At 35.3% G+C, this 17,000-nt stretch overlaps 1 protein-coding gene across 1 annotated transcript in view; it reads right to left on the bottom strand.

The window, feature by feature from the left end:
- Positions 1 to 405: 405 nt before the first annotated feature.
- Positions 406 to 17,000, bottom strand: part of LOC307118696 (ras-related protein Rab-3C-like) — a 47,551-nt gene continuing 30,956 nt past the window's right edge. The window contains exons 4-5 of the mRNA XM_079804417.1: positions 7,858 to 7,982; positions 406 to 3,775 (exon numbers count right to left, since the gene is read on the bottom strand). Of these exons, the coding sequence (XP_079660543.1) occupies positions 3,582 to 3,775; positions 7,858 to 7,982 (319 nt within the window). The 3' untranslated portion in view covers positions 406 to 3,581. The remainder of the gene's footprint in view (positions 3,776 to 7,857; positions 7,983 to 17,000) is intronic.

Here is a 17,000-nt window from a genome sequence, read left to right as displayed (position 1 = left end):
GATGCACGATATGTTCATTATCGGCCCAATAAAAAAATGTGTCCGATATATTAAAGCTGATAAATAATGTATTATTTCCTTCAGCTGAGACACTTCAGATGCTCACTGTTCATCATGATGGGTTTGAAATGCTTGTAATATGATTGGAATCACTTCAAAAAAGGAAATTACATTTCAAAGCAACATGAGCAGCTCAAGTCTGTCATATAGACGACATAAAACTATAATGAGAACTTCATAATTGTGTGTTTGGGACGTGGCTCTAATGCTGAGACTTTTTGTGATCAGGCTCTCAAATATGATATAACAATTGGATTTAGATTAGGGCTGTGCGATATGGACAAAAAAAAATCGATCACAATTTTTTTGATAAAAAAAATCACGATTTTGAAACAATTTTTTTTTGGAAGCTGGCTTTATTGCCAATATTTGCGGGCACAATATCTTTACATAAATTATATTATGACATTGGTTTGCCTTTTTTAACTGTTTTCATATGTTGTGCAGTACACAAATGCCTGTATTATCGATTTTTTGTATGGTTTGGAAGAATATTTTTCGTGTCTTTTGCACCATCTCGCACGTGACACAATGTTCTAGCCTGATCCTACCAGACTCTCATATATTTCATTTGTTCAGAGAGTCTGGCCGCTCTCCATTGACAAGCGTTTACTTCCTTGAAGGCGGGAACTCTGTTGAAGTTTAAAACTATTTGATCTGCCCAGAGCCGCTCTGGATCTGCCATTAACCAATCGCTAACGTTTGGTCGTGACATTCGTCATCTCAAACTGGCGCACGACATCAACGTCATCGCCACTCCCTCTGTTCGCTGATTGGACCGGTTAAAATTTGACCGGAGAAAACCAGAGAATATGCCGCAATCCCAGATGGAGTACTGAAGGAAAATGAAAATTGAGCGGACTGGGCGGAGCAAAGCTAACAACGTTTAAAAAAACGCAACTCTAGACCAGCGTCTTTTTAACCGTAAAAACGCGTTCTGTGTGAATGGCCTTTAATACTCTGGTTTTCTGCAGTGAAAGTTTGACAGGTCTCGCAAATTACCTGGGGCCGGATTCACAAAATATTCTTAAGAATGAAATTATTCTTAACTGCCAATTTCTTCTTATTTTCTAACTTAAGAAAAAATATAAGAATATTTTGTATTCCCAAAAACTTTTCTTAAGAATGTTCTTATCTTTTTTCTTATGATTGTTCTTAAGATAAAATTTAAGAAGTATTCATATTCACGAAAATAATAAAAATCATCGTGAATAACTTCTTAAAGTTAGGATAACCTCCAACCTATCTTAAATACCAATTCTACTGTTAATGTGTCACAAATTGTAGTTTTAAGACATTTTTCAGCCGAGAATGTTATTTAAAGATTAAATCGGTGGTTTATTTATAAGAGAGCTCCTATTTTACAATTTTATCTGCCGTTTTCGGAGTTGTGAGATCCAGGCGATCAGCGGGTGCTCAGCGCTCGTTAACCCCGGCGAGAGAAGCCTTACCTCGGCTATGATATGATTCGTCTTGTGTCGATCTAACGGCCGATCTTTGGTACCCGAGCAGCGTTCTTCATAAACGGCTAGGCTCTTATAAAATACCGATTTTACAGACACGGCACATTAAAAACACGACATTGAGTGATTTACTCCCGTCAAGCCAGTCACGACGAAAATAGTCTGCACACTTATGATGATATCTACGGTTATCTGCAGGAAGCGCAAAACGATTTTCATTCAGCGAGTGTTCAGTAATACCTTTCAATAAAATAACACCATATAACACCTTTTATTTTCTTCTTAAGTAAAAAATTAAGATGTTCTTAAGAAAATATTTGAGAACTTTTTTTTCAAGAATTGCACTTAGGAACATTCTTACGAACTTCTTAGAATTTATCTCAAGGAATTTCTTAACTTCTTTCTTAAGAAGATTTTCGTGAATCCGGCCCCTGGATCTGATGCATCATCTCTCCTTTTTTGGTCCTTCTCCTGCCCTGAATTCGTCCCTGTTTCTGTGCTTTCTTCCATGTCGTAATGGTAAACAGACTCTGTTCTGCTCTTGCACTAGATTAAGGCGAGCTGCATTCAGATTGCACACTACAGTTCACATGTCGCATCTTTTGCACGCTCAAGTTCGTTATTTTAAATGTAGACGCGCGTTGAAAGCGAGGCTCATGCGGTGACCATAGACTGTAAAAAAATATGGACGTAGTGTCCATGATGTCACCCATAGGTTTCTGAAGAGAGTTTTTGAAGCCTCAAAGTCGGCCATTGCCATCTTGGCAGAGCGTCACTCCCGGATAAAAGAGGGCAAAGAGGCGGGACGTGGGCGGAGCTTAGGTGATGTGATGACTAACAGACAAACGGCAATCGAGGTGATGACTAACAGACAAACGGCAATCCACCTGTCACTCAAAGTGGCCACACCCTTAATTATGCAGAACTTTAAGGCTTTATATAATTTAAACGAATGAGTTATACAAAAATTCACCCCCCTCACAGTCGTCATGAAGGGCAAAATTAGCCGTAGAGACCAAAACCACAATTTGTCCCGGACTGTAAACATGTGTTCTTCTGCTGTAAAGTTGGGCATTTTAACATGAGCTCAATGAGATTCTGCTCCTTCTGGAGTCTGCCTCTAGTGGCCAGTCCATGAACTGCAGTTTAAGTCACTTCCGTATCGGCTTCAAGAGAAACTTCCTCGTCTTCAAGGCTCATGATTGCTTAGTAACGGCAGACACGCTCTCTGACGCTTTTTGAAAGGAGAAGAAAGCGGCACCGCACAGCGTTTTCCACACATTTTCAGATGCGACATGTGACCGGCCCTTGAGTGGGTGGTCTGGAAAAATTTAGCTTTCTGCGGTTTCTTTCGATTTTGATTAATCGCACAGCCCTAATTTAGATTTATCTGCCAATATATCGGTTATCAGCTTTCAAAAATAAAGAATTATCGGTATCGGCCCAAATTTTCATATCAGTGCATCAATATCTTCATAATTATCTTAATATCAGACTAATACCTTTAGAAAGGGCAGGGCTTAGCGAAAAGTCATCAACAGCCGATCCATGCTTGTAACCGCGCCGTAAAGACTTTGATTGACAGTAAAGAAAGCAGTGTGTCGGAATGAACTAGGCACCGTATAGACAGACGTGACTCTAGTGCAAAGGTGCTGGAACAAAACAAGCTAAAGGAGCGTTCATACACAACGTTGTGTGTTCACATGTATCAGACAGACTGCATCGTATCGTTTTAAAAAGAACGCCCTCTAGTGGCGCAATAGACCGTGACATGAACTTACACTGTTGCCACAAGCCACCTATACTGAACACCGATGACCAAAGAAATCATATTCATATTTTTTCAAGCTATCCTGCTTTCTAAAACACTGAAAAGTTGCTTGCCATTGCCATTGGGTGCAGTTGTAAAGGGTCACATGACTCCTGACATGCACCAATCAGATTCAGGTTGTTCCAGCACCTGCATTCTATGACATTAAAGGATATATGCATCTATCTAAAGGTGTTCACACACACACACACACACACACACACTTCTGCTACCATGTAAACTGAGCACTAACAGGCACAGTTAGGCTGCTGTAGTGGAGGAGGGTTATCCGTTAACCGGGCCGTTCCCTGGGCTCCTGTGGTAATGGCGGGGTCAGTCTCTATACTCTCTGACATCTTGTCACAGATTATGTCCACCAGGCGCTCAAAGGTCTGCTTCACGTTGATGTTGTCCTTGGCGCTCGTCTCGAAAAACTCAAAACCTGGTAGACAGAAATAACAACACACCACAGTTTAGATCCATTACAAAACAACACTAGACAGCATTTTTCGGTGTGTAGCAAAATTATATTCAATATATGAATAAATATTTCATTTCTAAGGCAGTTTTGCCTGTATTCTTGGTATTGAGGATGCATTTCAACAAACTTAAAATTAATCCAACATGGAAGAAAATATGACAAATTTTGATTATTTAAATGTAATTATTATATCTATTCAGTATATTTATTATATATACACTAATATAAAATGGCTAGTATAAATATTGATATAAATAGTACAAATAAAAAATCCCAGAATGCATTTCGACAAGCTTAAAGGGTTAGATCACCCAAAAATGAAAATTCTGTCATTAATTACTTCCCCTCATGTCGTTGGACACCCGTCAGACCTCCGTTCATCTTCAGAACAGAAATGAAGATATTTTAGTGTAAATCTGATGCTCTGAAAGGCCTCCATTGGCTCAATGGCACGGTTCACTCTCAGGACCCTTAAAAGGCACTAAAGACGTCGTTACAAAGTCCATCTCACTACAGTGGTTCTAAAATAACTTTATGAATCGGCGACAATAGTTTTTGTGCGCAAAAAAACCCCTAAATAACGACTTACATAGTGATGACGATTTCAAAACAAGGCATCATGAAGCTTCGAAGCGTTATGAATCAGTGAGTCGATTCAGCGGTTTGAATCGCCAAATTTCAGCAGTTTGGCGGTTTGACACGCGATCCGAATCATGATTTGACTCACTGATTCATAACGCTTCGAAGCTTCATGAGGCCGTGTTTTGAAATCGTCATCACTATGTAAGTCGTTATTTAGGGTTTTTTTGCGCACAAAAACTATTGTCGCCGATTCATAAAGTTATTGTAGAACCACTGTAGTGAGATGGACTTTGTAACGACGTCTTTAGTGCCTTTTAAGGGTCTTGAGAGTGAACCGTGCCATTGAGCCAATGGAGGCCTTTCAGAGCATCAGATTTACACTAAAATATCTTCATTTGTGTTCTGAAGATGAACGGAGGTCTGACGGGTGTCGAACGACATGAGGGGAAGTAATTAATGACAGAATTTTCATTTTTGGGTGAACTAACCCTTTAACTATTTCTTATTAATAATTAAAAATTATTAATAATTTAATATATTAATAAATATACTTAGTAAATATAAATGTATACTATAAATAAATTAATAATTGTATTAGTAATTAAATTTATTTATTCTTATTAATTCATAATAATAGTTAATTATATTTAATAGTTAATAGTACAATATTGTGTATTAATAATATATTACATTATTTTTAAATAATTGAATATAATAATACATAGATTTAATATACAGAAATGAATTGTAAAAATATATTAATAATTTAATTAGTAATTAAATATAGGTATTCATCATAATTCATAATAATAGTGCCTATTATTAATATATTAAATTATATTTAATATATTTAATAAATATAAATGTATTTTATAAATATATTAATAATTTAATTAGTAATTCAATATATGCATGAATAATAATTCATAATAATAGTGCCTATTATTAAAATATTAAATTATATTTAATATATATATTTAATATATAGAAATGTATTTGATAAATATATTAATAATTTAATTAGTAATTAAATATAGGTATTCATCATAATTTATAATAATAGTGCCTATTATTAATATATTCAATTATATTTCATATATAGACATTTATTTTATAAATATATTAATAATTTAATTAGTAATTAAATATAGGTATTCATCATAATTCATAATAATAGTGCCTATTATTAATATATTCAATTATATTTAATATATTTATAAATAGAAATGTATTTTATAAATATATAAATAATTTAATTAGTAATTAAATATATGCATTAATAATAATAAATAATAATAATTTATATTAATTACATTTAAAATGATTATTAAAAGTGTATTTTAGTATTGCATTGTTAGTAGCATGTACCCATCAAACTCTATTCAATTGTGTGTCAAGTCTCGTGTGCTCTTCACACGACGAGCTCTATTTTTGCACAAAGTTGCTGACTATGTAGAACGTCTTAATTCCGTGACTTTTGAGGTTCTGTATGGATGTTGCCTATGTAAGCAGAATGTGTGCTCTTTACAAATGGTGACAATCCTCAATGAGATGTAATTGATTTGACAGTCTGGAAGCGACGAGGGTATGTCCTCTCTCACACCACACATGCAGTAAGTGTGTCTTTTATCACCGTTCAGCGTTAGTCTGAGCCGATTGCACATTCAGGTGTCATCCAATTATATGCGTTTAATTATCGCCTGAGTTCAAAAGCTGAAAGTCCCTCAATATGCTCTAATTTATGCACAGTGAACATATGCTAATACGAGCGGGCTAAGGAATGTGTTTTATTACAGTGCTTATATAGGATGCATGGCGAGATTTATTTCCATTCTGGTGCAATTTGGAGGATTTTGTAGTGGTTCTCAACCAATGGATTGATAGCAAAGATACAAATAGCAAAGGAAAATACAAGTCTAAATGTCAAAAGTTGAAATGCAACCAACCACATAATAGGGCAAAGTTAGGAAAGCACAATAAACAGACTTTCAACTTTCAAAAAAGCACTTCCTACAGAGAGATATGAAATTGCAAAAGAATTGCGTTCTCTCGCAAAACCTGCTGTGAGTACACTTCCTGTCATGTCCCGCTGGCCGTGTTTCAAACAGCTCAGTACGTTAACAATGGAGCGCTTCATAGAGTTTGATTTTGAACTTGGACTTGAGTATAAAGAAATACGGTCAGTGCTTATTCAAGGAGTTCAGTAAAGTTGGCATATTCACATATTCGAACTTCCTGGATCAATAAATTATGGGATGATTTTAGACTCAAAATGATTAATAAATGCACACACAATTATCCACGAACTTGATAAATGTTGCAGACATGTTTTACTATCCACTATCCTTTTCACTTGTTTGTGCAAAATACAGAATTACATGAATGTGCAGCGATTTGTACAAATAGAGACATAGTTGTGGATACAAAACTTCGATTTTGTATTAATGTAAGGCAGAATTTGTGCGTGCAACGAGTAAGATGTGCATTTGTGGATCCGGTGACGCGCATGCATTCATTGACTCGTTTGTGAGTCGATCCTATTTGATTCATTTGGATTTTGAGACTTTCATTTTGCCGGTTTGGCCTTGTACGATCCACACACACAGCTGTCTAAGAAAACCTTCTGCCACTAGATGGCAGTATTCTGCCAAAACAGACACTATAAGACGCTTTATGTGTCCTCGTTATAAAGACGAGGAAAACGCTTAACAGTAGGCTAGCATTAAAAAGGTATTAATAACGCATAGGCTACTTTGTATAGCCTATAGTAGCCTATGCGTTATTAATACATTCAATGCAATGCTTTGTTTCGATGTTTGTGTTTGTGTGTGTGTGAGTGTTTGCCACATTGAGAATGTTGTATAGGCTCACTCCTTCATTTGTCTGTATGTATGATCTGCATTGTGTTGGATTTAATGATTTTTATTGGACAAATAAAAAAAATATGCTCGGAATTCCTATAGGTGCCTATGGGTTCCCATTTTTGTCCACGAAGGCAGGATTAAGAACTTTTTTTTTTCAAGCACTTAACATTGTAGAATCGAGTAAATTTTTTTGTGTGTGTGTTCAGGTGGCAAACTTAGGAAAAGTAGCCAAGTCTTGTACCGCTCAAATTAAGGAAAGTATTAAAACATTTAAATGTTGCCCTCATTTGTCCAAAAGATGGCTTTAGGGTTAATATAACTTCCCATTCATTGTAGCTGACATCAAAGGCTGCAGCCAATCAAAATCATTTTGGTGCAAATGTATTTGCTAACTTGTTAAGCTGCATGAATAAAACTATTTAAACTAAAGGGAAATATCACAGACTGCTGGGTCAGTGTTCAATGGCCAATGTCTTGAAGCAAAACTAGTTATGTTGACCCACCTGACTGGCTCCAGGTCCAGAAGTTTCTAATGAGTCCCTTGGGGAATTAAAACTCAGTTTGGGGATGAGATGAGGTTAGGACGAGTGAACTTACCCAACTGCTCCGCCAGCATTCTGCCGTTTTCCACAGACACCACTCGCTCCTCATCCATGTCACACTTATTTCCCGCCAGGATGACCTGCGCGTTGTCCCAGGAGTACGTCTTTATCTGGGTTGACCTAGATAAAAACAACCAAGGATGTCACGATTCACAATGCAATTATTCCCCATACACAGTATAAACATCCCACATGCATTATTTCCACACTGCGTGATGATGCATCGCTGTACTGTATATGCAGGGCTCCGACTTCCCATCTGCAAACATACACGGTTAAAAAATACAGTATATTCCAGGTTAATAATTGCATTACTTTCACGGTAATTTCAAGTAGGACTTAAAATATAAAATATAAAATCTACAGTACTTTACTGGAAATTATAGTCCAGTTGTACTGTAAATAAAACTTGCTTTTACTGTGAGTTTACAGTATTGGAAAAATTACTGTAAACAAAAATGTCATACTGTATTTATTAGGGAGATACGCCCTTTGTTGAGAAACCACACCATTTTGAACAAAAACTTTTATTTTTCATTCTGGTTTCAGATTTCTGAGGTCTCCGTACTAAAAGGATACTTGTTAAAGATAAATAAATGTTAATAAAGTTTTTTATTTTTTATTATAGGAGTATATTAAAAGCTCTGAAAATAAAAGTAATAAAGTCAGTGATTTTTCACCTCAGACAGATGCAGTTGTAACCTAAATATTTTATTTTTGGATTTAACGTTTGAGCACATGAAGTGGGGGTGGCATGGCATCAGTTGATGCTGTCTTTAGCTTACAATTATTTTAGAGCTCCTTGGATTATTTTTTGCTAATTCAAGCTGTTATTTCAAGTAGACTTGACTACTGCAATACACTTTTTATTGGTCGCCCACAAAAAGCAATAAACAGACTTCAGCTCATCCAAAACTCTGCCGCTTGGTTATTAACTAGAACTAATAAAAGAAAACATATAACTCCAGGTTTAGCTGCATTGCACTGGCTCCCTATACAATTTAGAATAGATTTCAAGGTCCTCTTCCTGACATACAAAACCTGTGATGGACAAGGACTATATCACCAACTTTGTTCATTATATTCCATCTAGAAGTTAGAGATCATCTACTGCTGGTTTATTGGAGGTTCCCAGCAACAGGCGAACGAAAATAAATGTATTCCATAAGAATGGAATACACTACCAAAAAATATCTGGGAAGTCAGTTCACTCAATAATTTTAAAGGAAAACCTGTTTTTGTCATTGAATCATTCATTCAAGAGATTTGTTCAAAAACGCTGATTCATCCAGTAATGAAACAAGTGAAGTCTTTATGAGAGAGTCATTGAATCATTCACTCAAGGGATTTGTTCAAAAACGATTCATCCAGTAATGAAACAAGTGAAGTCTTTATGAGTGAGTCATTGAATCATTCACTCAAGAGATTTGTTCAAAAATACTGATTCATCCAGTAATGAAACAAGTGAAATCTTTATGAGTGAGTCATTGAATCATTCACTCAAGAGATTCGTTCAAAAACACTGATTCATCCAGTAATGAAACAAGTGAAATCTTTATGAGTGAGTCATTGAATCATTCATTCAAGAGTGTTCAAAAACGCTGATTCATCCAGTAATGAAACAAGTGAAGTCTTTATGAGAGAGTCATTGAATCATTCACTCAAGGGATTTGTTCAAAAACGATTCATCCAGTAATGAAACAAGTGAAGTCTTTATGAGTGAGTCATTGAATCATTCACTCAAGAGATTTGTTCAAAAATACTGATTCATCCAGTAATGAAACAAGTGAAATCTTTATGAGTGAGTCATTGAATCATTCACTCAAGAGATTCGTTCAAAAACACTGATTCATCCAGTAATGAAACAAGTGAAATCTTTATGAGTGAGTCATTGAATCATTCATTCAAGAGATTTGTTCAAAAACGCTGATTCATCCAGTAATGAAACAAGTGAAGTCTTTATGAGAGAGTCATTGAATCATTCACTCAAGGGATTTGTTCAAAAACGATTCATCCAGTAATGAAACAAGTGAAGTCTTTATGAGTGAGTCATTGAATCATTCATTCAAGAGATTTGTTCAAAAACACTGATTCATCCAGTAATGAAACAAGTGAAGTCTTTATGAGTGAGTCATTGAATCATTCACTCAAGAGATTTGGGAGAATCATAATCTCTGTTTGAAAAAAAAAAATTTTTTAAGTAGATATGATATTGTTTATGTAAAGCACTTTGAGCTGCATTTTATGTATGAAAAGTGCTATATAAATAAAGTTGAATTATTATTCCTACTACAGTCATTTACTTTAAAACAATACTCTTTAATCCTGTAAATTCCTGGTCATTTTGTACAGTGTGCCGCCCAATTAAAGCAAATGTTTTATACCCGTCTCAGTTTTTAAAAGGCTTGTTGTGGTGCCATAGCAACAGCTGGTGCAGATCCACTGAAGCCCACCACACATTACAGCGTTTGCTCATGTATGTCGCAGGGATACCGCGGAGACTGTAGTGTGTGTTGCTTCTGTGTTTCCCCAGCGTTTTCACATACTGTACGTCTGGTTTAATTAGGAGTCAGTTCACTGACCGCAGCTGGAGTCTCTCGAGTTTCACCAGACTCTGTTTCTTCTCTGAGCCACAAGATCAACTGCAACTATCATTGCAAGGAGTTAAACTATTGTCACGCTACCCTTCTGAAAAACTACATGACAAATTACAAACAAAAAGTAGCTTTTTAAGGAGGTAAAATGCAGTTTTTCTAACTACAGTACACTGTATAAAGTGGTAACCTGCAATTGTTACCTTAAAGGGTCATGAAACCCCCTGTTCGAGCAGCCGTCAGTTCTCAACACAGTTTTGAAAAATGATATAAAAGTGGGCGTGGTTAAGCTGCGGAGTGGAGACTGACTGACAACACAGTTTTATGAGCCGTTTGATCGGTTAATGGACCGTAAAGAAGAGCGGTTACACTCACAGTGTGGATGAATCGCGTTTGTTTCGAAGACTCAGGATCTACTGAAGAGAACTTATGCGGCAGAAACTCTTACAAAGCAAAAACAAACACTCGTTTTTGATCCATTAATGCATCTCTCACTTACTGAATGCGATCTCACTCTTTGAAGCGCCCGTCAATCAACACATGCTGCTGTGTTAAGCGAGGCCTCTTCTCATAGGATAAGGACGGCCTCTTCTCATTGGATAAGGACACGCAGTCTCGTGAATAATTAAGTCAGGCCTCTTCTCATAGGATAAGGACACGCAGACTCGTGAATAATTAAGTGAGGCCTCTTCTCATAGGATAAGGACACGCACTCTCATGAATAATGACGCGAGTTGTCTTCTCATTGGATAAGGACACGCAGTCTTGTGAATAATTAAGTCAGGCCTCTTATCATAGGATAAGGACACGCAGACTCGTGAATAATTAAGAGAGGCCTCTTCTCATTGGATAAGGACACGCAGTCTCATGAATAATGACGCGAGTCGTCTTCTCATTGGATAAGGACATGCAGTCTCATGAATAATTAAGTGAGGCCTCTTCTCATTGGATAAGGACACGCAGTCTCATGAATAATTAAGTGAGGCCTCTTCTCATTGGATAAGGACACGCAGTCTCGTGAATAATTAAGTGAGGCCTCTTCTCATAGGATAAGGACACGCACTCTCATGAATAATGACGCGAGTCGTCTTCTCATTGGATAAGGACATGCAGTCTCATGAATAATTAAGTGAGGCCTCTTCTCATTGGATAAGGACACGCAGTCTCATGAATAATTAAGTGAGGCCTCTTCTCATTGGATAAGGACACGCAGTCTCGTGAATAATTAAGTCAGGCCTCTTCTCATAGGATAAGGACACACAGACTCATGAATAATTAAGTGAGGCCTCTTCTCATTGGATAAGGACACGCAGACTCATGAATAATTAAGTGAGGCCTCTTCTCATTGGATAAGGACACGCAGTCTCATGAATAATTAAGTGAGGCTTCTTCTCATAGGATAAGGACACGCAGACTCATGAATAATTAAGTGAGGCCTCTTCTCATTGGATAAGGACACGCAGTCTCATGAATAATTAAGTGAGGCTTCTTCTAATAGGATAAGGATACGCAGACTCATGAATAATTAAGTGAGGCTTCTTCTCATAGGATAAGGACACGCAGTCTCATGAATAATTAAGTGAGGCCTCTTCTCATAGGATACGGACACGCAGTCTCATGAATAATGAAGCGAGTCGTCTTCTCATAGGATAAGGACACGCAGTCTCATGAATAATGAAGCGATTCGTCTTCTCATTGGATAAGGAAACGCAGTCTCATGAATAATTAAGTGAGGCCTCTTCTCATTGGATAAGGACACGCAGTCTCATGAATAATTAAGTGAGGCCTCTTCTCATAGGATAAGGACACAGTCTCATGAATAATGAAGCGAGTCGTCTTCTCATAGGATAAGGACACAGTCTCATGAATAATGAAGCGAATCGTCTTCTCATTGGATAAGGACACACTGTCTCATGAATAATTAAGTGAGGCCTCTTCTCATAGGATAAGGACACGCAGTCTCATGAATAATGAAGCGAGGCCTCTTCTCATTGGATAAGGACACGCAGTCTTGTGAATAATTAAGTGTGGCCTCTTCTCATAGGATAAGGACACGCAGACTCATGAATAATTATGAGACATCGATGAGTCATCGGCGTACTATAGTGCGAGAAAACGTCACATTCTGCGATGTTGATACAAAGATGAATTTAAACCCGGAAGTTGAATATAGCGCAAACATTTTTAAAATGTACTTGTTTTCTTCCGACAATCAAAACGAATGGATGGTAACATTGACTTCTATGATGCTCAACACTCATAACTCATAAACACTCATAAACCAAAACATTTGGTTTAGGGTTGCACGACCCTTTAAAGAGCCATTTCTACCTGATTTAACCTATAAAAATGTATTTTGTTGATATTATTAAAAATGTATGTACTTATTAGTAAGGGACATTTTGAACATAGCAAACTATATCGAAACATATAAGGTGTTTTTAATTATATTGAACTTATATAAGATGTTTTTGTTAAATATAAGGGGAATTCTAGTTTTCTGTAGTAAACACATTATTTTTTGATAAACTTTGATACTTTTCTTAATAGAACTAGTGTTCGTTGTCTGTAGCCTTAAACAAGTTCCTGGAGAGTTGCGTTTTTGCTGAAGGTGGGACAGCTGCAGATAACACCAACTTTAATAACACAAAAACACAATAACAAACTCCTTAGTTGAAGTCCTCACCCACTGAAATGAGAGTATAAAAGAACGAGTGCAAGGCTTCCACTTTGTTTTTCCCGACTGCAGACAATCTGTATGTCCGAATTGACCTTCTTGGCAAGAATAAAAGCTTTTAAAGACATTTTAAATCATTGGTGTTAAGTAACATTTTTGACTTGAACAAAACTAGTTGATTTAGATGCAACTATTTTTTTCCATGCATAAATTTAAATACATTTATGCATTTAGCAGATGCTGTTATCCAAAGTGATTTACCAAAGCAATTCGTCAAAGTAGGGCTGGCCAAAAATCCTATCTTTGTATTTTTTGGTTGAATGGCGATACATGGTATATATCCCAGTATTTTCTACATTTTTCTATTTGGATAAAATGAAATCTGTATTTATTTTAATAATATTTTGATTTCACATCCTGCCCAATAATGATGTTGATATTGAAGGCTATAAACAAATACAGTGAATGTAATGTAGGCTATTGCAAAATATATTATGTGCAAAAAGGGGGTTTACAATCTAAAAACTAAATTAATTTTAAATTAACTAAAAATATTAGCCTGTATTTGATTACCCCATTATAATGGTCACTTTCATAAAAATATACTTTCCACATAAAGATTCCACATATGGCACATTTATTGTCCAACAACAAATATTTCAGAAATATGTATACTTTAGTCAGAATTATTGCTTTCTATTGCGCTCCGTCTGTTTGCTGCTCATTCACGGAAGCCTGAATTTTAGCGGAGATTCAATTGCAGAAGACCAGTCCTCTCCGGAGAGAAAAATTGACATATTTGCATGACTTTCTTACATTTACAGATGGAGAATATACCTGTGAAATGTAAGTTATGCACTGAGGAAAGCACCACATCTCAAACGCATTAAACACTGTGAGTGCGTTAAGCTATCTGTCTGTCAGCACAAGTATCTCTCAGAGCATCTGACAGGGAAATCTGCTTTAAACTATACGTGTTAACTATATCTTACCAGTTATTTTGAAGCCCTTAATATAAAGCATGTGTAATGTTTAGGACAAGTTGTATCATGCACTTTCCCTGCATCAGCTCATTCTGCGTACTCTGCTGTTTTTCAGATGCGCTCGTATCAATCTACTGTATATCAATATAAACGGTATTGTGATTTAAAAAATATATCGATATATTGTACAAACTCGATATACCGCCCAGCCCTATGTCAAAGAGCCAACAATGTTCATTATATACAATGCCAGCAAGATTCGGAAACAAGCAAGCTAAATACAAATAAAACACTAATACAAACAAATATATAAATATATGTGTGTATATATATATATATATATATATATATATATATATATATATATATATATATATATATATATATATATATATATATATATATATATATATATATAGATAGTGATATTTCACTAAATATTTATTTATAAAATATTTTAATAATTAAAAAAATGGCTGGAAAACAAATTACTGATTAATAAGCATTTTATTTATATTATTAAATTATTATTATTGTATTAAATTATTAGTATTTTTTTTTTACCAGTTCACTGATTTAAATCTACTTGACAGGACATTTATTACATAATTTATTCATGTCTGACTTTGATGGTGCTTATTTGGATTTATCACTTTTTGTCATTTTTAGGGATGCACCGATATTAAAATTTTGGATTATACCGATAACCGATAATTCTTTATATTTGAAAGCTGATAACCGATATATTGGCTGATAAATCTAAATCCAAATTTTTATATAATATTTGAGAGCCTGATTACAAAAACAAAAGTCTCAGCATTAAAGCCATGTCCCAAACACACAATTATGATGTTCACATTATAGTTTTATGTCGTCTATATTACAGACTTGCGCTGCTCATGTTGATCTGAAATGTATTTTCCTTTTCTGAAGTGATTCCAATCATATTTTAAGCAATTCAAACCCATCATGATGAACAGTGAGCATCTGAAGTGCCTCATCTGAAGGAAATAATACATTAAAATAGGAATGACGGAAATAACGATAACATTAAAATGATCATATATCGGCCGATATATATCGTGTCTCCCTAGTCATTTTTATTTTACAGAAAAGTTGGTGACAGAATTTAATTTCTGAGTGAACTATTACTTTGTGAAGATAACATCTGCTGATGAAGCAGTATAAGTGCTAATCCACCTCCGCAGCTCAGTAAATCCAGGTCTCATTTCTGCTTAATAAAGTAATAAAGCTCAGACATCAAGCCATTTCGCAGTTGTAATGACTCAGCATCTGACCCGGGTCGCCTTTTCTCCGCTACAGTTCCTCAGCCTCTTTTCAGGATGTTCATTAGTCTCTCGTCTCACGCTAATTAAATCAACCACTGACCACAGCCGGACGCCCAGCTGAGCGGATCAATAAGGCGGCATCCGTAAAGCCCTGAACCGAGCCCTGCTGCCCTTTAATACTGAGAGAAATTTAAATGACTCTTATTAAATATTAACCAAACGGATTCCTGAAGACTCATTGATGACGCTTTTCCTCTAAGGCCTCTTTAACTGCTCACAGAGGACTGTTCAGTCAATGTGAAATCAAAACAGACCCTATTTACTCTCTTAATAAACGTCTCATCATGAACCAATCAGTGTAAGCTTGCACTCATAATATCCCATCAAAATATAATAACCTTCTCCACCACAAAATACATATCCATACAGGCGCATGTACAGGCGCTATAATTTAATAATACAATTAATCTAAATAAATAAAATATATATGAATAAAAAAATAACATGACCTCGTTTTCATGATCAAAAATCAATCATATTCTCAATTCATTTTCTTTTGTTGAATTTAGTCGATGTGAAACGCTGTTCGCAATCAATTTTACTTTAGTAATGTGACATGTTTCGGAGTTTAAAAAGAGTTTCCAAAAGAATATTCCATCATAAATCATCCATCATGAATTGATTAGATGGTGAAAATATATGACAAAAATATTGATGACATCAGCTGAAAAGGAAAGTCATTTCAGAGGCAAAGCAAATTATCACATTACAGGACTTTATTCATTCTGATACAATGATGAATAATTCACAATGAGACAAGGGAATTAAATAATGATATGCACTACAGGTCAAAGGTCTGTAAGAATTTTTTATGTTTTTTAATGAAGTCTCTTTTGCTCAGCAAGACTGCATTTATTTGATATATACAGTGTATATGTGACCCTGGACCACAAAATTGAGATTTATACATCATCTGAATAAATAAATAAGCTTTCCATTAATGTATGGTTTATTATAGGACAATATTTGGCTGAGATACAACTGTTTGAAAATCTGGAATCTGAGGGTGCAAAAAAATCTAAATATTGAGAAAATCTCCTTTAAAGTTGTCCAAATGAAGTCCTTAGCATTGCATATTACTCATAATAATACACTTTGTATATATACGGTATGAAATGTACAAAATATCTTCATGGAACATGATCTTAATATCCTAATGATTTTTGGCATAAAAGAAATATCGCTAATTTTGACCCATACAATGTATTGCATACACATATACCCGAGCGACTTATGGCTGGTTTTGTGGTCTAGGGTCATATGTCATTATATATATATATACTAGGGCTGTCAAAAGATTGATCGCGATTAATTCCATCCAAAATAAAAGTTTGTGTTTACATAACATATGTGTGTACACTGTTAATTATTATTTATATATAAATACACACACAAGCATGAATATATTTAAGAAAAAAATGTTATTTTTATATATAAAAAAAATATATTTATATATATATTATAGATTATATACATGTATATACAGTATATACATGCAAATATTTCTTAAATATATACATGAATGTGTGTGTATT

The sequence above is a fragment of the Gobio gobio genome (assembly GCF_949357685.1).
Source record: "Gobio gobio genome assembly, chromosome: 22".
Lineage (NCBI taxonomy): Eukaryota > Metazoa > Chordata > Actinopteri > Cypriniformes > Gobionidae > Gobio > Gobio gobio.
This window is presented reverse-complemented; position numbering and strand designations above follow the sequence as displayed.